The sequence below is a fragment of the Phasianus colchicus genome, chromosome 3, assembly GCF_987193195.1.
Source record: "Phasianus colchicus chromosome 3, bPhaCol1.hap1.1, whole genome shotgun sequence".
Lineage (NCBI taxonomy): Eukaryota > Metazoa > Chordata > Aves > Galliformes > Phasianidae > Phasianus > Phasianus colchicus.
The window spans coordinates 3,372,384-3,396,578 of NC_143438.1; the positions used below are offsets into that span (position 1 = coordinate 3,372,384).

General features: G+C 39.4%; 1 protein-coding gene across 1 annotated transcript in view; it reads left to right on the top strand.

Annotated features, from left to right (window-relative positions):
- Positions 1–24,195, top strand: part of COL15A1 (collagen type XV alpha 1 chain) — a 109,695-nt gene that overhangs the window by 76,087 nt on the left and 9,413 nt on the right. The window contains exons 21-30 of the mRNA XM_031608308.2: positions 1,057–1,110; positions 1,213–1,272; positions 2,950–3,018; positions 4,117–4,158; positions 6,790–6,835; positions 11,558–11,647; positions 13,760–13,809; positions 15,602–15,703; positions 16,852–16,987; positions 21,946–22,010. Of these exons, the coding sequence (XP_031464168.2) occupies positions 1,057–1,110; positions 1,213–1,272; positions 2,950–3,018; positions 4,117–4,158; positions 6,790–6,835; positions 11,558–11,647; positions 13,760–13,809; positions 15,602–15,703; positions 16,852–16,987; positions 21,946–22,010 (714 nt within the window). The remainder of the gene's footprint in view (positions 1–1,056; positions 1,111–1,212; positions 1,273–2,949; positions 3,019–4,116; positions 4,159–6,789; positions 6,836–11,557; positions 11,648–13,759; positions 13,810–15,601; positions 15,704–16,851; positions 16,988–21,945; positions 22,011–24,195) is intronic.

A 24,195-nucleotide genomic window follows, 5' to 3' on the forward strand; every position in this document is an offset into this window, starting at 1 on the left:
AAATCACCTCCCCTGCTTTTGCACATGAAATTTTCTTTTCTGATAAGCATTTTTCTGCGGCTTCCTCACTTCCTTCTTTCACTTATAGCTGTGACTGCTGGCTTCTGTCTCAGGGAGTCATTAACATCTGCTTGGGGCAGGCTGAGACTTTGACAAAGAAAACAGTAAAGGTGGCTTTGGTGATGTCAGCTCATGCAATCTTGATGTACATTTGAAGTCCCAGTTATTCATGAGTACCTCACCAGACTGGGAAAAAAAGAAAAATAAACCTGAAAGATTGACACGTAAGTAAAGAGATTGTCTAGACAGTTGTGGTTTTGGTGAGTTTTGGGAAGCTGACAGCAGACGAGACTGCTTTTTGTTGATCTGTTACCACTGGTTGCCTAGAAGCTTTATGTTTGCAAATAGCAAATCATAGATCATCCATGGCACTGGACTACTTTTTCTGAATGACCTGCTTGACCTTTCTGTCTGAAGTCACTTTGATCTATCTGTGAGGCCTGAGGGGTAACTCTTGTATAAAAAAGGATCTGTTTCAACTGCCAGCCAATGAGTCCACATATCCAAACTGTCAAGAGTTGTGTAGAAGTTTGGAGCTATCTGAAGTCTTGGTCTGATCTACAGACTTACAGGATCCAATGCACAAATAATTAATGAAACAATGCAAACCAAAAGCAGATGCACAAAGTATACACCACTAGCAGCCTTTTTTCTACTGACTAATACATTTAATTTTGCTTTGATTCATGGCAACTTATTCTTAAATTGCACACACTACAATGGCTGAGAATTCAGGTTTCATTTCAGATGATCAGTATTTTCCAAACCAGAGTACACTGCTATATACAGCCCTGTCAACATTCAAGATCATTTAGAAGAACAAGTAGAGAGAAAATTCTACACATTTTCAACAATCACAGACTAGTTTTTGTGCAACTGTGAAACTATGCCTCTATTTCTAATAAAATATGTCTCATAGATATATTCCATATAGCATTTTTTCAATTTTGCTCTTTTTCTCCTTTTTCCATAATCACATTTTCTTTTTTTTTCCAGGGACCAATAGGACCTGCTGGACCTAAAGGAGAACTTGGTTTCCCAGGACGCCCAGTATGTATTAAGCTCTCAAACTGAAAGAAGATAGAGCATCTCATTTCTGACATATACTATGTTATTTCTACTTTTTTTTCTGCTTATGTATACTTATTTCAGGGCCGCCCAGGACTGAATGGGCTGAAAGGTGTGAAAGGTGAACGAGGAGAAGCATTAAATGTAAGTTCTTAAAGTTAATTGAATCTGATTTCTTTCAATTCCTTTAAAATGACAACAGGACTAAAAAGCTGAAATGGGCTTGAAATGATTAGATGCTCCTGCTATTTTTCCTGCATGAAAACAATCATTGGAATGTCAACTTCTGGGTCCATCTGGACAATTCTTACATGTATAGCTCTTTACTTCAGATCCCAGATGTAACAGTTAGTTATATGTGAAATTCACTACACAGGTGTTTCAAATAACAAAATTATATGAGATTGTCAATCCTTTTTATAACTATATAGTATCTTCATTGTTTGAAGATTTCCCCATGGGCTTTTAAATAACTAGCATATGTCCAAATAGTACATAAGTATGTCATGAAGTGTCAGCTATCCTACAAACAAGGAGATGCCTACTGACACATATTACCTGCTCAAGTTGTCATGTACATGCATCCAGAGTAATGACTGCATGGTGCTCCCAAGATGATAGCACATACAAGCCCACCCACATCCTCTAACTATAGAATAAGAAGTGATGAACCAAGGTCCTGTTGCTGCAACTCTGTTCTTAGGAATAGAATTTATTCCACTGGTCTCATGGCAAACATGGAAGACTGGGCTACACAACAATAAGCATTACTGAGCATAAGCAATATGTTTCAGTCTAGTGTGTTTATTGTAACCGCTTTGATATGGACCATTCTGTGCTGGGAAAAAAAATTGCACTCTTACTACAACAGCATAATATTTCATCTGTATAAGCGATGTGCTGGAAGAAAAAAGAAGAAGAAGACAGGGGCCTCTTACTACTTTATCATGGAAATCATACAAAGCTCGGAATCAGCTTCAGATGAGATGATCTAGTTAATAGAAACCTAGGTGCTGGAAGATGAAACCAGAAATCAGGCAAATTCTAACAGGAGAAAAACAAACAGAAAACATGAGCAGTGCCTGTCAGTAAACATTGAATTGATTTCTCCGTATCTTCAAACAGAGTCAAGGTTAATTTTCTGGATTGTCTACTTTAACAAAAACTATTAAAGCTTGCATTAAACTTAATCTAGTGGATTAAGTTTATTAAGCTGGAAGATCAAAGCAAGCAAGCAAGCAAAACAGACTACATCTTCTAATAGCACTTCCTCAAGTGCTTGGGAAAGATAAAAAATCATTAGGTCTCTAGCTATTGCTGAGGTGCTGCTTCGCTGAAGCTTACATCAATGCAGAGTGGACATGGTGTGGTGCTAAGTTTTTAAATGGCACGGTGAAGAGCTGATACAGTTTTTTGTAAACAGCAGCCATGCTAGCAGAGTTCCTTGAAGATGTTAAGTAGTGGGTAGCTATCTGACAAACACTTTGAAATACATGAATCTCATCAGTCCTAGAGGTCTCAGATCAATCTTGGAGACCTAATGAAGTTTTAATGCTTTTTATTGGATGCTTGTTTATCTGTTTGTTTTGCCCTGGAAATAATAATTTTAGACTGCTTTGTTCTCCATTGATTTAGGCTAAATATTAAAATTCACCTTCCTGCTTAGCTTGGTCCCTGTAATGGAAAGCTCAGTCATCCTTCAAGTCATTTCACACAAAACTTCTTGGTTAAACAGTGCTGTCTGATCCTGTGATCCTTTGTGCCCTAGGCCCATATGAAAAGATCTGCCTAACTGTCCTTATTTCACTTTTTTTTTACCAGGGTATTCCTGGTTTGCCTGGGCCCCCTGGACCTCCTGGACCTCCAGGACATGTAGTTCACATCAAAGGAGTAAGTACATTGAATAAGCTAATAATCTGTAACTCTTCTTCCTCTGAAAAAGAAATATGCTGTTCTTAAAATGCTTTGCAAAATATAATCTCAAAATTTGTTTCAAGCAACAGCATTTAGAGTGGGTTAACTTGCTTGTGTGCATGGGAAGAAATTTCTCAAGAAGAGCCACTGTCACATAAGAGTTTTTCCCCACACGTACAGATTGGGACATAGAGGAAGATCTCCTTGAGAGCAGCCCTGCGGAGAAGGACTTGGGGGTCCTGGTGGACGAGAAGCTGGACATGAGCCAGCAGTGTGCGCTTGCAGCCCGGAAGGCCAACTGTGTGCTGGGCTGCATGAAAAAAGGGGTGGCCAGCAGGGAGAGGGAGGTGATTGTCCCCCTCTGCTCGGCTCTTGTGAGGCCCCATCTGCAGCACTGCGTCCAGGCCTGGGGCCCCCAGCACAGGAAGGACGTGGAGCTCTTGGAGCGGGTCCAGAGGAGGGCACTGAGATGGTCAGAGGGCTGGAGCAGCTCTCCTGCGAGGAAAGGTTGAGGGAACTGGGCTTGTTCAGCTTGGAGGAGAGAAGGCTGCGGGGAGACCTCATTGTGGCCTTCCAGTGCTTGGAGGGAGCGTATAAACAGGAGGGGGAACGGCTGTTTACGAGGGTGGACAGTGATAGGACAAGGGGGAATGGTTTTGAACTGAGACAGGGGAGGTTTAGGTTGGATATTAGGAGGAAGTTTTTCACCCAGAGGGTGGTGAGGCACTGGAACAGGTTGCCCAAGGAGGCTGTGGATGCCCCATCCCTGCAGGCATTCAAGGCCAGGCTGGATGTGCCTCTGGGCAGCCTGGGCTGCTGGTTGGTGATCCTGCACATAGCAGCGGGTTGGAAACAGATGATCATTGTGGTCATTTTCAACCCAGGCCATTCTATGATTCTGTGCTGACAGAACCCTGAGAGCTCCCAGGCAGCAAGCAGGCTCTGTTCGGGGGGTGCTGATTTTTGTTTCTTGTCTTTGTCTTGTCATGTCTGCTAGATATTACTGCTAGGTATATTATGTTGTATATTATTGCCTACATTCATTAAACTTGTTTCCCATCCTATTTTGAATAGGCAGTTTTCCCAGTCTCTCCTAGACCTCACTGCAAGAATACAGTAAGTACAAAAATAATCTGCTCCTAGCAAGATGCATGGCCATGACAATGCATAACTGAAGGAGCTGTATGCATAACCACAATAGATCTGCAGCTTTTTACCCCATGACTTCTGCTTTGCAGCAGAAATATGCTTTACTTAGCCTTCGAGGTAACAGATTTTCAAGTGTTTAGATATTCAGTGTTAGCCACATGTAAAAAATATAATTAAAAGCATGGTAACCTTTCCCTTAATGCACTATAATTAGTTGGTTGTCCTAAATGTCTGTCAAAGCTCCACATTTCTACAGACTGAGAACTGCTTTGAGAAGCTAATGTTTACACATACATATGCATAGACCTTTTAGATGTACATACAAGTATTGCTTCCATGTTGTTATGTCTCCGACTGTTAACAATTTCTCTGTTCAAAATAAGACTTTTTACATATTTTAATGTGACATGGAAAGTGCATCAGAAAAGGACAATTACATTCCTTGTTTGTCACTCATATGCAGTCTATTCACATATAATTCATGACTGGAGTGTTTTAATGGAAGTATATAGGCTCATCAGGAAGGGCAGGAAGGGAAAATTAATACAGGGGCTTTCCTTGTTAGAGTACCATGGGATGAAGACCTGCAGGAAATAGGCATCCTGGAGAGCTGGCCAGTATTCAGCAATTGCCTCCTTCAAGCTCAGAAGCAATGAAGCCCAACAAAGAAAAACTAAGGAAAAAATGCCAGGAAGCCTACAAGGATGAACAAGAAGCTCCTGGCCAAACACAAAAATAAAGCCAATGGAAGGTGGAAACACAGACAGATAGCCTTGGAGGAATGTAGATACATTGTTCTAACAGCCAAGGGTGAAGTTATGAAAGCTAAAGCCAAGGTTGAATTGAATTGGCCAGGGACATCAAGGGCAGCAAGAGGGACTTCTGCAAGAACATCAGTGATAGAGGAAGACTAGGGAAAATGTGGACATTCTGCTGACAGAAATGACTTACTTACTGTGCTGAGTTACAAGAAAAATAAGGAGGATAGCCAGCATGGTTTCACTTCATGACAATTCATGTGTGACAAATTTGGTGACCTGTTATAGCAGGATTACATCATTGGTGGGTAAGGGAAGAGCAGTTGATGCCAGCTACCTGAACATGTGCAAAGTTTTGATGCTGTCCTATACAACATCCATATCTCTAAAATGGAAAGGCCTGAATTTGACAGATGGACCACTCAGCAGATAATGAATGGTTGCATTGAAAGACTTGTAAGAGGTAGAGAACAATGATGAATGATGTCCCTAAGGGGTCTTTGTTAGTATTATTTAACACCTTTGTTGGTGATGTGGACAATGAAATTGAGTGCACCCTCAGCAAATGTGAGGATGACACCAAGCTGAGTAATGCAGTCAACGCAATGGAAGGTAGTGATGCCATCCAGAGGGACCCCGATGGTCTTGAGAGGTAGTCCTACATGAACCTCATGAAATTCAAGAAGACCAAGTGAGTAGTCCTGCACCTGGGCCAGAGAAGTCTCAAAAATGAATGCTGGCATGGCAATGAGTGGATTGAGAGCAGCCATGAGGAGAAAAAGTTGGAGGTAAAAAAAAAAAGAACACAACATCTGACAATGTGTGCTTGCAGCTCAGAAAGCTAGTTATATCCTGGGTAAAAAAAAAATAAAATGTGGCCAACAGGTTGAGGGAGGTGATTGTCCCTTTCTACTCCACTCTCTTGAGACCCTATCTGCAGTGCTGTGTTCAGCTCTGAGGCCCCCAACATATGGAAGGTATTGACTTTGACATAAGCCAGAGAAGGGCAGTGAAAATGATCAGAGGGCTGGAGCACCAGTCCTACAAAGATGGACTGAGATGGTTGGATTTATTTAGCCTAGAGACAACTCCAGGAAAATATCTTATAGCAGCATTCTGCTACTTAGGCGGGGGCTACAAGAAAGAGAAGGAGAGACTCTTTATAAGGCAGTGTAGTGATAGGACAAAGGGTGAGTTTTAAACTAAAAGAGGATAGATTTAGATTAGATGTTAGGAAGAGAGCACTATGAGAGCAGTGATGCTCTAGAACATGTTGCTCAGAGAAATCTTGGGTGCCCCGTCATTGGAAGTGTTCTAGCTCAGAATGAGATCTAGTGAACATGGAAATGCATATGAAGCAAAGATGTATAATTGAATTTCTCCATGTGTAAAAACTTGCATCCATTGACATTCATCATCGGCTGCTGAACATTTGTGGAGCTCAAACCGTGACACAGTGAGGTGATGGGTGGTCCATTTCAACAGCAGCAGCAGTGACATGAAAGACAAGCCATGTTCCAGACAGCCATGCAGATTTTCACAAGTGTGGCATGCAGGCTTTGTTCAACTCTGGTGAAAATGTATAGCTATGGTGGTGACTGTAGTGTTTTGTAGTTGAGAATTTATCAGATAGTATTGTTGTGCTCTTTCTATCTTGTGTTGTTGTATCTTTGTATCAGTTGTTTCCACAGAAATAAACAGGAAACATTACTTTTGGAGCTATCTATGTACTTCCTGTGATAGCATGCAAATATTTCAGGCTTTCTAACAGTACTAACTGATGCATTTCCATCAGTTAATGGGTATGGATAATTTTTAAGTGAGTTTTCTTTGCCTATAGGTGAGCAATATTTACCCTGGAAATCAAAAAGTTCTTAATGTCCATGGTGAGTAATTCCTGTAACATGGTTTAAATAAGCTGTTCTTGCTGTGAACAATTTTTTCTTGGCTGTTGCATAACTGAGTTCATGGAGTTCACTTCCTTTTCTTTTGAAGCCATAATTTTATATCTTGGTCCAGTCTGAATACATAGACCAAGGAACAAATGAGGGTATGTTTGCACCTTGAAGGCTAAGACCTATAAATAAAGCAATGTAGCACAGGTTCCATAGGTTCCAATCTTAGGAGCCCTCTGTCAGAGCAAAGAAGCACTGTGAGAGAAGCAGGCATCACACACTGCTGTGACAAGTCATTCTCTGCTCTGGCAGTGCTCCTCAAATTGTAGTATCCACTTGATATTACATCCCACCAACCAGCCAAGTTGTCTCATTCCTCCAGTGCCTTACTGATGAGGTCTGAAATACTTCCTTTCTCTGAGTAACTGATACCAAAATACACTGTCCTTATGATTCCTATCTGTTTTGGCAACAAATGGTGTCAGCACAAAGGACACAGGCACCAAATTTAAATTAGTGAGTTTATCTTTACTTAAGCTTAAAGCAATAAAGCAACAAGTGAAATAGTACAGCAAGAATAAAACAGAGCAAGGTCCTGCACCTAATCATTACTACACAAGATTAACTACAGTGATCACAGAAGATACATCACCAATTGCCCAAATACTTTACCATCATCCAGATCTACATACAATCACTGGGGAGCCCTGATTGCAGCAAGGATTTGGAGAGCTTTTCCTGGCAATTGCAGTGCATCCACTCATAGGTGAGGTCTCTGAACTTGCTACAGCTGGTTGCAGTTTTTATATAGCTGAATAAACAAGCTTACATAATTTCAAGTGTGGAAACATCTGGTGTCATCCTCCTGTTGGATTCCACCCAAAGACTGGCCAGGGCTCAAGGGAGTGTCTCTGTCTATTTGGGCTTTAACCACAAATTTCTCAACAAGATCATATGTCTGGTTTCACTGCTCACAAGGTTTTATTGCCTTGTAAACATGGCCCTAAATAAAGAAAAATCCCCTATCGGAATTAGTGTAACACAATAAGTGTTACAACAGACCTTATATAAGTTGATAACAAAATATATATTCACGTCAAAAGAGCAAAATAGATAAATATTGTATTGCATATGTGGCATAGCATTTGGTAGTGAAGTTCATCTAGTGGTCAGCTTTGGTTCAGAGCCTGCTGTTCTGCCTAAGTGTTTCACTATCTTATTGCTCAAAAGAAAACTACCACAGAGTGAACAAATTGACTGCTGGAGCCACAGAGAACATTGCTGAGATAAAGCACAAGGCATTGGTACTTTCTCTAAAGGAGTTTGAGTTTTTGGGTGAGACAGAAGGAATGTTGCCATAGCCCTCATACACTAGGAGGTTGAGGGCTGTTCCAAAGAAAGTAATTCTTGGGGTTGGGGAATAGCTAGGGAAAAAAAACTGAAAGGCAAAGTAAGTAAATAAGGAAAAAGGAAGTTGAGAAGTCCCACATATGGAACACCTGGAAAAATTCTCACCACACTGGGGAAGTTTTGTCAATTTTCACTTCTTTTAATGGAAGTTGTTTTCGGTTTTCATTCCCCTTAATGGAGGGTAACATCTGTGAGGTCCAGTGAAGGCCTGAGCTTTGTTTCTAAATCCTTCTGACTGAACTGCTGACTCACTTCTTACCAGTAAGTCTGTCTTGTGCTTGGAAAACTGTCCACATTTGTTCTGTGATTCAGAATTAATTCCAGAGAGCCTAAGCTACATAGTACTGCTCCAGAATTCAAAAGCTTCCAATTCTTTGTTTCTTTCTGTACAAAAGGACTCTTCTGATTTCTTTCTACATATCTTTGCTTTTGACAAAGAAGAACACATCATCCAATGGAACAAATGCCCACAGAGAGCCTGAAGTTCATGGTTTTTTTTCTTGGTTCAAAGAGTTGATTCCAATTAATTATTCTTTGTATCAGTCCATTAGCCTGTACTTGAGAGGATGACAAAAAAATGGTAATTAATTTATTAATTAATCAAACAAATGAATTCCCTACAATATTTCAAGCTATTAAAAGGACATCCTTCTCTTTTTAGACTTGCAGTCTAAATAAGATCTTGAATGTGAGGATTTATACTATGACAGTGTTGCTTAAGCCTTCTAGGTTTTATTCAGTTCCTCATTATAGTTTCTTTTCTCTAAGTGCATATTAATTCCCAGCCCAAACAGTAATTACTTTGGCTTCAGGAAGAAAAGTCACCATTTACATTAAAATTCCATCCCATTTAAAAATTACTGTAAAATTACCTACTTTTCTGTTCTGAAGCTAGACTCCACCAGATAAACACGAAGTTGCAGCTTACTGGGTGCACCAGGCATTAAAAATAAACCAAGCCATTGTCTGTTTGGCCTTTTGCCCTTTCTCAAAATCCTGCTGCAGGGACAGATTCAATTGCATGTGGAGGGAAACAAGTTGCAATTCTGTGTGCATGCACATACAATACCAATTTTTTTAGAGTGAATGTTGACTGAGGCAGTGATGCCATGACCAAATACTGTAGAAGTTCTTCAATTCCAAGAGCAGCACAAAGTTCTGTGACAGTTTTGCTCCTTCAGAGCTCTTTGAAGATACAAAAGTTCCAGAGCATCTAAAGGAAGTAGTCAGCTGATACTCCAACAGTATTCAGTGATGAGGAAGGTCTTCTTAAGATTATGGAGGACATAAGTCAGAAATGCCTGATCTTCCTCCTTTTATTTAGCTTTAAAGATCTCACTGTACAAAGGAGTTTGGAGAGTTTACAGTCTAATTAGATCATAGCATGTATGTGCAAAACAAGTTGAATACTGCAGTAGTGGAACATGGTATCAAAAGCTGGGCTTTGTGCCTGTTTCTGGAGGAAGAAATTATTACCTCTGGACACTAGCATGGTCCAGAGAATAGTCAGTGGACTGATGTCAGCAATTCAAATAGCTCCTCTCCCCTTGCAGTGACTGAGATCATCAAAAAGACAAAACCATTTTGGTCTAAACAGAAAAAGAAAGGAAGAGAAGGAAAATTAACTGCAAGGGATCAGGATCAGGGGAGTGGATTAAGCAGATGAGAAATGAAGATCTCCTGAAGAAGAGAAAGCTAGAGGTTCCTTGTATAAGTTCTATATTTATCTTGATGTCTTAAGACTGCCTAAAATACTGATGACTGAACTAGAAACCTGCCTTGAAAATATTTCTAAAGATGTCACCCCAGAATGTGCTCTGACTATGGACAGTTAGTGTTCAGCTGGCAATCTGCAAAACTGTCTAGTTGTACACTTGATAGATCATGTGGTTGGCATCAAACCATAAAATGAGACCCTTAACATGGACCTGTAGCTGAAGGCCAAGAGTCATCAAAAAGATGGTGATATCCAGGACCATCTTTCACTTTTTATGACTAGAAGAGGAAGAAGGGCAGAGGAGATCTGTCTGGAAATCTCTGTTGTAAAATGCAAATCTGAAAGAGAAGTTAATCTTGATTCTTCCATATTTATGGTAGTTTCCGTGCAGCTAGAAAAAAAGGAAAGATATTTACAGTATTTTTCACCCTGAAACATGTCAGGGCAGAGAGTGAGACCAGTGCTGTCACAGGATCAGGAGGCTTTCCTACCATTAAAATCTTTATTTCTTACCATAAAAGTCTTATTTAGAATTAGCATCAGGTCATGGAACATAGATTGAGTAGCCAAGCAAGACAAATGTTGTATCTGTGTAGTCCCCATGAAATTCACAAATGCAGTCGGATCAGATTGGAGAAGAGCCAGTGCACTTAATGATTCATTGACTCCCAGCATAGGTCACAAGTGAACACAGGCTGAAGCTATCACAAGTGAAAATGGCTTCAACAGATGTGTCCTGTGCCTCCTTGCCATCGTACTTCAGTACCCTTCCTGCTCATCACTCAGAATAGGATCATCTCACCTTAACCTGGAAGAGGCATTTCTGCCCATAGAAAGTAGCTATGTTACTGTGGCAGAAAGATGTTTTACATGAATTTTGTAAATATATTGACAACTACCAAAGCAGAAAGAAAAGAAATAGGACCAAAGAAATCTAAATACTCAGGAGTCAGTTCTTTTTAGATCTTTTATAGAGTAAAATTGAATGAAAGCTGAACAATGCCTAGAAAAAAAAAACATTTATCCAGATGTATTTGCATGTAACTCTATCCTCAGCTCACCTGGAAGAAAAATGATGATAAAAGCTTTTCTGATCTCAGAGAATATTTTCTTCATTAATAATGTTTTTATGATGTAAGGGAGCAATAAGTTGTAATATTTTTTACATTCATAGTTACAGGTATCATATATTGATTTCTTCTGTATTATAGAGACAGTAGAAGATTTGTTATCAAATATGAAACCTTAATTTCAAGAATCATTTCTGTTCTCGTCCTGTGAAATTCACAAATGCAGTGAGAACGTGCTTATTCAATGGGTCATAAGCTAGGTGATCAGAAAGACCAAAAGATTGATTTGTAAGAGAAATATCATTTTGCACATGGTGGGGTTGATAAGCAAGGAAGGACACTCAGGTAGAAGTTCAGTGTTCATGAGGAGAGTGGGACGAGCACATAGAGACCAAGAGTGACATATCCTGCAGGAAAATCTGCTCTTACTTTAAATGGTTTGGTTTGTCACTACTCCAGTCTCCGCTGCTTCAAAGTTCTCACTAATTTTGCTTCTTTGTGATGCTTTTATTGCAGGTGCTAAAGGAAATGGAGATTGCTGGAGTCAGCACAGTTCAGTGGACTTAAAAGGAGAAAAGGGAAACAGAGGTGCTCCAGGACCACCAGGTATATTAAATCTGTCATTGGCACCCTGTAAAGGAATGTGTTTAACTTAAAAGGAGGTCAGCAAAGTATTTTGGTATTTACCACTACAGCTTTGCCTATTTGAAGACTTACACCGAGTTTCTTGTTTAAGAAGTCCAGAACAAAAAGCATGTAATGTTATCAAAAGTATTCTCTGAAAAGAAGTGTCTGTACTATATTTATAATATTTGTCCTCTAATGTGGTCGTAATTAATACAAAACTGTAACTTTGTTCCAAAGCCACAATTCACTTGACTGAAGACATTTTGTTTATTTTTAAAAGGACATCTCTTTGGATTTCTTTATTTTTAAGAGGACATCTAATTGAATCTGTTTTCTTGTCTTGTTCTTATTAATCTTTACTGGTCAATATCCAGTGCTTTGGAACAGCAGTTAGTACTACTGAGTCATTAATAAATTTGGAAAAAGAAAGAGCAACAAACTTTCCTGTACAGAAATTAAGACCATTTCCTCTGCTGTGCAACTTTATTCACTACCTACATTTCTGTTCATTCCCAGGCTTTGTATTTAATGCAATTTAATGTCCTACAGTTGTTGGTTTTTGTTTTTTTTTTCCATACCTGATGAATTCAGGTACTCAAGAAAGAAAGGATGATGCTTATGATTTTGTTGTAAAGCTGCTATCTTGTTAAGGATAGAGGAAACAAGAATTCTGGTTAAATTGTCTTGCCTCTATCTTTCTCCTAAAATGAAACATATTTATTCATTCACCTACCAACTAAGACCAATTCAATTTCTTCTCTAAAAATTTTCCTGTATATTTCTTGCCCGCTGCAGTTGCTAAATTATTCTTTCATATAAATAATTTCTCTAGGTGTCACAGATATCCACATAAGCTCTGACAGTGGAGATTCACGAGCTAGAAATTGCAGATAGTAGGACGTGATTGAAGTACAGGAAATGTTTGAATTTTTTTCTGAGGGCAGATAACTCAAGGGCCTTCCACTGAACTGTCTGCAGTCACAGCAATGAGAACAGCTTTCTGAACTCCACCAATTGTTCGTTCAGTAGATTTGTTTATTGTTTTCCCAGGATGTCATCATTCTGACTCTACAAACAAACTCTATTAATAGATACCATGCAAAACGATGAAGCCGACACAAAATGCATGGATAAATGGCAGGCTGCACTCTATTTTGCTACTCTTTATAGAGATGCAGGCATAGTAAGTACCCAGAGCATAGATGCTGTGTTTCAATCACCTGTCTGTGGTAGGTGTGTAGGTGGAAATAAAATCAAAATAGCTGCAATAGCAGCAATACATTTAGTCTCGAAGTAGCACTGTCTACACGATTTAACTGCATCTAAGATCAAATACAGAGATCTCAAATCTGTGGCTGGAACAGTTTAAGGCCCAAAGTTCAGAATGCATTTGAAGAAAATGTCTGTAGCTGTTATGGGCACCTGGAAAACATGTCTTTTTTCAAGTATCTGCCAAATAGAGAACATTTAAAGGCTTTTTAGATTTTTTTGTGCTGGCTTAACAGCATTGCAGGACGACTGTTGACAATGCAGCTGGTATAATCGTTGATACTGCCACTAATTTTTGTTGCTGAAAAATGTCAGATATTCTATGGTCAGCAGCAGAGCAGTAACCCTGGATCTTTCTCTTGTTGGCTATGGAACTGTCCTTCCATGAAAGATAGCACAACTGTAATTAATTCATAACTGAGCAGGGACAGACTGGCTGGCAAAACATATAGAAGACTTTCCTTGTCTCTTGGTTTCTGCTAGCAGAGTTAATTTGGAGGCCTCTCTTTCATCCAACACCCAGCTGACATTTTTTTTTTTTTTTTTTTGAAAACTAGGAACTTTTCATCTTTGAGACTTCTTTGCTTTCAAATTTGTGTGCAATCTACAATAAGGTTCAAAAGTTAAGCTGGAGTAACAGACAAGGCATGTAAACCTGGCTTTGTTAGGAAACAAAATTAGCAATGGTAGATTTAAATGTTAATATTGACACTGTGAATCATTTTCCATTAAACTTCTAAGTCAGAAATACCCAGAGCAGTGCTTTCAAAGAGGAAATTACAGATAATTATCACACTTTTCTGCATTTTCTTCATTTTTCAGGTCCACCTCTGCCTCCATCATATTTCAGCCACTTTATTAATAGCATAAAGGTAATTGTATCCCATTTATATTTGAGTTCTTTAAGCTTTTTTAAAGTATTCTTTACAAGATATTAAGAATAACATAGTATATTATGGTGAAATATACAAAACAGATAACTAGATTAGAAATCATAAATTATGTTCATTTATTAAACTCCAGCTGCAGAGACAAGTTTATTATGAAGGTAGAAATAGTAGTTGTCAGTAATATATAAAGATAACTTCTTAAAAAATATATTAATGAGGCTTTTTGCCTTCCCAGGGGTATTAGAGTCACAATTCACTGTTATCTAACATAAGTTGGTAGCAGTTATTTGCCATAATTAACGCTTTTGTTTTCGTGACAACTCACGTAAGAGACATACATTTTCTAGTGGGCTTCTTTAAACAAAAACAGCAACAGTCAACATTCAAAAAGAAATTCAGTTCTGTTTAATACTATTTATCTTTCCAGCACACTGAATAAAATAATTAAAAATGATGGAAAACACATTTCTGCTTCTTGATGCTTATCTCCTGAAATCTCTTACAAGAAATCGTATTCACACAAGATGTGTTTAGTCTCACTCTGATCCTCTTTTCACATGACTGTTAATGACAAAAAATGAATACATATATAATACAGTTTTAAGAGAACAGGGCTGCTATTTATCAGTGAAAGATATGAAAAAAATAAAATCAAGTTCTCATTTAATTATTAAGAAAAAAAAGTCTTCAAAACTGTACTGTCAATTTCCTTGAAAGACTTCTCGTGCCATCTTATATTCAGATTTTGTTTCTACTTGGCTGAGTGCACAGAAGACATTTCTATGACATAAAAGATCCCGTGTATGCATGGATTCATTGATCTAGTAAAGTAGTAGCTAAAGCTGTAAAGCTACAGACACGGTTTCATATTGTTCTTCAGCTCTACAAAATGTCATGCCATTAAGAAATCTTTATAGTTTTCCTTACTGGGAAACTGAAAAAAGTCAGAGGGGGAGCTGTGTATGGATGTCTCTATTGGCTTTCTCCAGCTACCTGCTTGCTCTGACCTTCACTGCTTCTATCCACAGCTTTATTTCCCAGAAGGGTGAACCAAAGTAGACACCAAAAAATTGAAGGGAAAAAAAAAAAAAAAAAAAGAGCAGACAAAGAAAAGGAAATAATGTGAAGCAGAACCTAGAATTGCTGTGGCTCATATTGCACAAATCTAGAATTTAAATACTTTTTATCTGTCACTCTGTTCTCCAGTTAGCTGTTAATTAAGCTGTTAATGAAGTAGGACAATAGAAGAGACGCATTCAAAGTGTCTGCAGTTTTGTGTGGTGTCTCTTCCATTATCTTGATGTATTCCCCTGTCCTTTTGTTTTATCCTACCCACTGTCATTACCACTTCATAGGATTCCTTGAAATTGAGAATTTCATATCAATCTTAAATTGCTTTTTCCTCAGTGGGGGAGAAAAACAACAAACATAGCTTTTATGTTACTTCCCATTTCCTTTTTTTTGCCTCCAGCTACAGCACAGAACAAGGTTTTGTTAGGTAAAATAGCAGGAAACAGCAACAGAGGCACTTTCCTCTGTCTCCACCTAGGTCCCACCTCCCCTAGTCTAAGAAACACTAAGAAATTCTTGCAGCTGCAATAGAAGGGGTGTTCTTTTTTATTCCATATCACAGAAGAGGGAAGTGGAGTCAAAAAGATGTTAAGCAGATGCTCTTCTTTTTTAAGCTTAGAAATTTCAGATAACTTTAAAAGATGAGTGCGTGGGATTCTGATCTTGCTTCAGCTGAATGTTTTATACTATGTTATCTTTAAAGGGTGAAAAAGGAGACAATGGTGTAAAAGGAGAAAAAGGAGAACCAAATGGAGGTTTTTACCTGACAGGACCACCTGGACCACCTGGAAGACCAGGATTAGTTGTAAGATACACAAGTTGTATAACATAAATATTTGTGAATACACATTGTTTTAACTTAGAGGGCACTAATAGAGACAAGCATCAAGATGATATTAAGAACTATATGCATACTTATATGGTAACCATTAGCTCAATAAGGCGGAGTTCCATTAGGCATAAACACAGAAACTTCACTATTGTGAACTGAATTAATTTGCTTTGAGAAATAGATGCTATGTCACTGCCTAACACAACTGTATCAGTATATCGATTCATGCTATCAATAGTAATGCAAATCAAGGAAATAGTTACAACTATGCAAGAACTATATTAGAAAGCTTTCTTGTCTGAAACTTCATATCTTGAATCTAGTTTAATATATGAGTAAATTTTTCAGTTTCCATGGCTCTTTGGAAAAAGAAATGCTTAGAACTTAGAAAAAGTGTTATGGTTGCCTGCCATCAGAAAATATTGCCATCAGAGATGAAGGGCCTGCAGCAGTGATATCATCACAGATGGAAACTACAGTGGTATACATTTCAATCACAAGAGAAGCAGGAAATACTTATTGATATAAAATATATGTAGTAATTTAAACAAAGAAAACAGCGAGGTTTAAAACAGCTAGATAACTGCTGACAATTTGCTACATAGAGGATGGGGTTGCACAGTTGATCTAAAATTGAATCTCAGTGAAAGTAGTACAGCTTTAAACTATAAATCACTTACTGAGGATCTGTGTCAGAAAGGCATCACCATGTCTAGGCGTAAGGGATCTCTGTGCAAGCATAAACAACCTTGAGAAGCATTCCTACTCAAGAGGACATCCTGATATGCAGCTAGCTGAAGAGCTAGGAGAGCTCAAGTGCACTCAAGGTCTGCTTGCTTGTGAAGTAAGATGAGTGCCTCATAGTCGTAGATTTGGCATCTGTTGAACCAGGGCTCTGCTCTCTTTTCTTTGAGCACCCAGTTTGAGACAGTATTGCAGTATCCAGTGATACCTTGATTGTTATCAGTCCTGAGCGAGGTCAAGGGCTTTTGCACCTCACTGTATGAGCAAGGCCTTGGGCAATAATGACCAGGATAAAGGAGGAAGCTCAGGGACAGAAGTGTGGAGCATACCATAACAGACATTGATACACTCAAATAAATACATTTTATCACTAATAGGGTCCTAAAGGAGATTCAGTTGTTGGACCCAGAGGACCTCCAGGGTTGCCTGGCTTACCTGGTTTACCAGGTTATGGAAAAATTGGACCACCTGGCCCACCAGGCCCACCAGGACCTCCTGCAATATATGGATCAGGTGAGAAGGAGTGATTTTGCCTTTCATTATGTATGTGAGCGCATATGCATCCTTACATATCCCCCACACACTCTTTTCTTTTTGTACGTGTTCTTCCATCTACCTATCTACTCTCCATTCTTGAATCAGGTTGCTCCCCACTTTCCTGAATGCTGCTTTTTTTTCTGTAGGGAGTGTGGATTTGAACTGAAAGCACAAAAGGAACAACTCTACACTCAGTTTTCCTTGACTAGTGCTAAGGGAGCACTAACGCATAACATAAGCTTTGTTAATGAGATGGTGCTGGAGGCTCCCTCAAATTTGCATTAAAGGTATGCATGGCTTTAAATCAAGTGTCAGAGTTCAAGACAATAACACTTCTGATTCATTTTGGGTCACAGGTCTGCTAGTCACAAGCCTCATACTGTTAACATCCAGCGCTCAGACTAGGTTCTGATGGACAGGATCCTGGGCTCCACTGACATCACGTCAAGTGTGAGGTCAGAGGATCACCCATCAGTGAGAGACCCTTGTTCTTCTGTCAGGAAACTCCAGCAGAAAGCATTCCCTAATATTAGCTGAAGGAAGGAAGCATACTAACAGCACTGTTAACTGTGTAGAGAGATTATAATGCAGATTTGTCTTGCCTAAAGTTTGGGTTGGCTTACTTAATAAAGACCTGTTTCTGAGACCTAATGATCAGACTGCTTTCAGCAATATCTGTACTTCCAGTGTGTTGGTTTGGGAAGCAGATCCCCATGTCTACAATTTGTTCTCTCCAGAACAATCCAGAAATTAGACTGGTTTATGCAGCTCCCAGGGACAAGGCAAGACTTTCAAACTGTCATTCAGTGAACATTGTGAATGGAGTGCCTGCCAGAAATGTTCGTCCTCTGATGAATGTATGAGGAAGCAGTAATCCTGATTATGTTCAACACTGGAACATAGGCATGTACCTATGTATTAGCCTCTGATCATAATAAAATGGACATGATCTTGGCATCCATAAAGTTCACAGAGGCCTTTAGATCTTTTCTCATGTAATTTACATCAAGTACTTCTGAATATTACCTAGTCAGACAAATATATATATATATATATTTGCATTCCATCTCTTTCACTTTAGCTTATCTGCTAGTCTCCATCATCCTTCTATGCATCTTCCTCTTTGCTTTGTAAGAAGCTTCTTTTGGCAGCACACTGATGGATGTCTCTTTTACTAAATGTCATGAGGACTGGTATTTGCTTATTTAGTATCTTTAAGGCACCTAGTCATCACTATTAAAGCTCTTACTGTAATATGCGGAAAGAGGAATTTCTTATCTGTAGCTTTGAATGCTTGTGAGAAATGAGCCCCTCTCCCTGCCATTGGTACGAAGGAATTGCTCTGGAAAATCCTCAGAAATAGATTGTTCTATTTGTGAAAGGCAATTTCAACGTTTCTCAAAGCTTCACCAAAAAATAAAAATTTATTGGTATGCAATTGCAGCCTCCCAGTTCAAAAGTTCTAATTCAGTAAAAACCAAGTTATAGAATGCAGCGTTGTTCGTAGGTTTAGCTTTTACTGACTGAACAATCAATATTTTAAATCTTGGGCTGTTTCATTCAGATTATCAAACTACTTCAGAGTGAAGAGAGACAAAAAAAGCAGATGTTCAATATGCTTACTTTATTTTAATGCAGGTATTTGCAGGGGAGGAGGAAACCATTCTCACTCAAGATCACTGTTCCCAATCCTTTGAAAATTATGAAGGCAGAATATTTACTCTCCTTTAGCTTATCTTCCATTCCTTTCTGTCAATGGTTTAAGGGCTGATTTGGCCCAGTTCCATGACTAGCGGTGTGGGGGGAAACCCCTGGAAAGGGAAAAGGGGGAAAAGGGGAAAGGGTAGGGAGATGGGCCTGCAAACAATACTGGGGGAACGATCTGAGGAGAAACAAACTAATAAGATAATAAATAAGATAACAGAATGCAAGATTACACACTATAATACAATATAATACAATATAATTAGAATTGAGCTAATGAATAAAATGAGAGAGAGTGTCCAAAAACCAAAGGTCTTACTCTAAGTAAGCAGAAGCGATACGGCACCTGCAACAGAGACGAGCCAGGTGGTCAGAAAGGGAAAAGGGAGGGCTCATGGTCTGTGAACAGTTTTTATCTCTCTCTCTGAGTGGAAACAATAATAGAACAATGAAAGTCCTCTGGGGTGTGTAGTTCTTCTTCTCTTCTGGGACAGGCACCTGGAACTGGAGCATTAACTCTTTAACTCCCAGTGCACCACATGATGTTATGATGCGGAATTGCGATAACCAAAAATCATAAAACCATGACATTCTCATTCGGTCTATTTGGTTCCAAATTATTCAGTAACCTGTGGATAAGTGGAGTTAAGTCATTGCAAGGAGGACAACTGGATGTGTGCAACCAAATTTCTCCTAAGTGTGGTTCAGAGAACATTCCTACATTCCTCCATCTCTCCTTCAGCTTTGAAGAGCAGTTCTGTCCACATCTGGGATTATGGAACTACTTGAATAGCTAAGAGCAGCTGGAGCTTTGGAAGTGCCCATCATAGTAGGAGCTGGGAAGTGGCTAAGAGCTGAACCTTGCAGGTGTTTGTGCATATTTCATAAAACAGATTCGCAAGCGTGCTGAATACTAGCTGGATTTCTCCATGCTCAGACACATAGGTCACCCTGGAAGTAATGCCTCCTATTTATTTCCTTGGTAACTACAACAGATATAGACAGAACAATTACTCATTGATAGAGCAAATTCTCAGCTACAAAACACCATTTTTCAACTTAGTCACCACTATTGCATTTTTGCCATTGATGAACAAGAACCTGCACGCCATGCTCAGGAAAATCTGCACCAGCAAAAATGACCACTGTTTCACAACTGCTGTGATGGCGTCGTTGCTAGGAAAATGTTGCCCATAGAGTACATCTTTCATCAACTTGAACAGATGGAAGGCAGAAGGCTCCATATCCAAACTATGTGGTGGGAATGATAGGACAGTCCAGACAGTCCAGAGTGCTCCACAGTCTTCAAACTCATCTGGGTCCTGGCATTATCATGTTGCAAGAGAAAGTTTGTATTCTTCTTTGGCCTGACTGTGGAAGTTTGAGCCTTCAGCTTAGTCAGAATCACGATGATCAGAGTTAATGGTTTGTCTGGCTTCCAGGAAATCCAGAAGAATCACCACTTTCTCATCCCAAATGACATTACACATTACTTTACCTGCTAAGGGCTGCATCCTGAACTTCTTCTTCCATGCAGAATTCACATGTCACCACTCCATGGTGTGCCGTTTTGACTCCAGCTCGTAGTGGTGACACCACATCTTGTTGCCAGTAACCAGTAACCAGTGCATTCCAGGAAACTGTCACCTTCAATCTGTAACTGGTTCAATACGTCCTGACAGATTTGCATACGATGTTCTTTCTTTCCCTATGTGAGCATTCCTGGGACAGCCTGGTCTATTGCAAACTGCAATATTCCAACATTGCCAACATCATTTCTAATGCACTGAAGCCAATATTCAGCTCCAAAAAGTTTCCTGGTCATATCCACCTATTTGCATGGATTAGCTGATTGAGACGCACTTCTTTTCATGGTGTGACAGCTGTGCATTGCCATCTGGAACATGGCTTGTCTTTCATGTCCTTGGTGCCACTGCTGAATCACATCGCCCACTGCCTCACTGTACTAACATCTGCTTTTAGGTCTAAACATTCAGCAAGCGTCAATGAATGTCAATGGCTGCAATTATTTTACGCAGGGAGGAATTCAATTACACACTTCTGCCTCCTACACACTTTTACGTCAGGCACCATTCTGTCAGATTGCCCTTCTGCTGCCAGTTGTCATACGGCAACCAAATTTAATGGAATATTGGTGGGAAGGTTCAACCTCTACCGCCAGCATCCACTTATAATGTCTCGGGACAACTTATAAAACAAGAACATTACTTTCAAAGCAACCCTCATAGTTTGACAGCAATCCAGCAATTATTCTCTTTCTTCTGTGTCATACCAGCTCGTATGATGACTTTCTGTTTCTAATTGTATTTTTTGTCGAGCCTTTTACATTCACTCCCAGAAGTATACTGATGTACTCCCATGGATACCGCTGGACCTGTTTTCCACTTGGTGTCTTTCTTTTCCTCCACATAAGGAGTTTCTCTTTGTGGTTAATATAAGATCTGTCTAGATATTAGCTACTGACTTCTCTGGGATTTGCCGTGATTCTCACTAGGGTCTGCATGTAGAAGCTCTTTATTCCAAGCAGCTTCAAAGTGCCATTGCCATAACATGTATTCCTACAGTATTCTTGCTTTCAGTCTTTTAAATATTACTTTGTTTCCTCCTGTAACTTTTACTCTAGAAAGCATTGACTTTCAGTTCAAGGTGTAAAAATTTAGTGCTGGAGTAGAGAGGGGTGCTAGGTAATTTATGCTGTGGACTGCACTCTTAGAGCTTCAAGTTCATACCACCAAAGAATTCTATGCTGCTTTGAAACATAAGCTGAACTTACACTTGTGATATTTTTTTTAATCTCATAAAAAGTTTGCTTTTGTTTACTTTCATAGCAAAGGATAAAATGACTCTCAAAGTCCAAATGGGTGAGAGCTGCTTATCTTTAACAGCAGATGAGTGTTCTGGTCAATTTAAGTTGATCTTTATTTGCAGAATGCCCACAACATATTCCAGTCTGTTAATTTAATCTTTACAAACAACAGGGAAAAGACTTAAGTTTCACTATTACTTTAAATAAATAAATAAATATCTTTAGAGTGCATTTTCTGTGGTTGACTTGAACACAACTGTTCAGAACTTGGCTACGTATGGACCAAGGCCATTTTAACCTCTCACTATTCCTAGGCAACACCACCAAGTCCTTTCTTTCTGTTGTTCACTCTCTCTCAAAACAGATGACTTTCAACATGTGCCATATTTTTGTTGTGTTTTAGCAGCCACAATGCCTGGACCACCAGGTCCTCCTGGAGAACCAGGGTCACCTGTAACCAGGAATCTGGTAAGACAACAAAATATGGAATTTTGCCATTGAAACTTATTTTTCAAATCTATTGGTTGCCATTGTTAGCAATGATAGAAGAGGGAAAGCACAGCCCTGTGTTTTTCTTACATTTTTTTTCTATTTTTCTGAACCTCTTAATTTTTCAAAAAAAAAAAAAAATCTATATAGCTGGGAAAGGCAATGAGAGTAGTCTGTTCATTTCCTATTTGAAGAAATGCAATGGGATGTGATGTGGGATAAAGTAATGGAAAGTTGTGCATATTCCAAGTTCAAAGAAATAACTCCAAAAGAGTTTGGCAACATGGAAAACAAACAAACAAACAACCTCACGTTCATAGAATCACAGACTCATAGAATGGCTTGGCTTGGAAGGAACCTCAAGGATCATCAAGTTCCAACCCACCAGCTTTAGGCAGGGCCTCCAACCTCCATACCTAATACTAGACCAGTTTGCCCAGAGCCCCATCCAACCTGGCCTTGAACACCTCCAGGGATGGGGCATCCACAACCTCTCTGAGCAGCTGTTCCAGCATTTCAAGTTATTTGATTATAAGATAAAAACTGTGATTTTCCCTAACAAATCCAGAAATTGTTGTTCCAGAAGATACACTGAAATCGAGTTGTTTCCTTTTCTTATAGCTGAGTCAAGTCAGAATTGTATCCCAGGTATCCATGAAGCAAAAATGACAACTTATGCCTTGTTAATTTCTAAATTTTTCAATGTTTTTAATATTCATTTAAGATTCAAACCTGCAAAGGTTTCACTGCCATTTTTTATCTTTTCCACATTCTCATGCTATGTCAGAAAATCAGATTACCTGCATACCTTTGGCAATCATTTGGGAATGCACTAATAAATGAGCAGGTTTTCAGATCGCCTACATCACATATAATGAACTAATGAGAATGTAAATGCTCTTGCACCATAGTATTGTCTCTCTTCTATCTGTTTTTTCTCACGGAAATTCATAACCTGACAAATCTTATAATATTTTAAGAAGAGGAGAGAAACAAATGTTTAAAGGCTGGTGCCTCAAGGTAGAGAAATGTGGTCATAGATTAGAAGCTAGAAGCCCAGTTAGGTTAAAATCAACATTAAAAAAATCAATATGCAAATTGCTAGTAACATCTGCATGATTCATAAAGCATTAATAGAATCAGGCAATCATGTAGGATGGAAAAGACTTCTAAATCACCAAGTCCAAGCATTAACCTAGCACTGCCAAGTCTATCACTAAAACACGTCCCTAAGGAGCACATCTTCTCAATACTTTCAGGGATGAAACATTGTTAGGCAACCTATTCCAAAGATTCACAACTGTTTAAGTGAAAAAAAAAATTCCTAATATTCAAACTAAATCTCCCCTCATGCAACTCCAAACTGCTTCCTCTTATCCTATTCGTAGAATCATAGCATGGTTTTGGTTGGAAGGAACCTGTAAGATCACCCAGTTCCAATCCCCCGGCTATAGGTAGAGGCACCTCCTGCTAGACCAGGTTGCTCAAAGTCCCATCCAGCCTGGCCTTGAAATGCTTCCAGGGAGGGGGCATTCACAACCTCTCTGGGCAACCTGTTCCGATGTCTCACCAGCCTCACAGTAAAGAATTTCTTCCTAATATCTAATCTAAATCTATCATCTTCCAGTTCAAAGCCATTTCCCCTCATCCTGTTGCTACATGCCCTTACAAAAAGTTACTCCCCAGCTTTCCTGTAGGCCCCGTTTAGGTACTGGAAGGCCACTATAAGGTCCCTCCAGAGCCTTCTCTTCTCCAGTCTGAACATCCCAAGCTCTCTCATCCTATACTCACAGGGGAGCTGCTCCAGCTCTCTGATCATCTTTGTGGCCTCATCTGAACCTGCTCCAACAGCTCCATGTCCTTCTTGTGTTGAGGGCCCCAGAATTGGATGCAGTGCTCCAGAGGGGGACTCACGAGAGCAGAGTAAAGGGGTAGAATAAATTGCCTTGACCTTCAGGTCATGCTTCCCTTGATGCAACCCAGGATGCAATTGGCCTTCTGGGCTGCCAACACACTCTGCCAGCTCATGTTGAATGTCTCATCAACCAACACCCCCAAATCCTTCTCCTCAAGTTGCTCTCAAGCCATTCTCTGCCCAGTCTGTATCAGTGCTTGGGATTGCCCTGACCCACGTGCCGGACCTTTCACCTGTCCTTGTTGGACT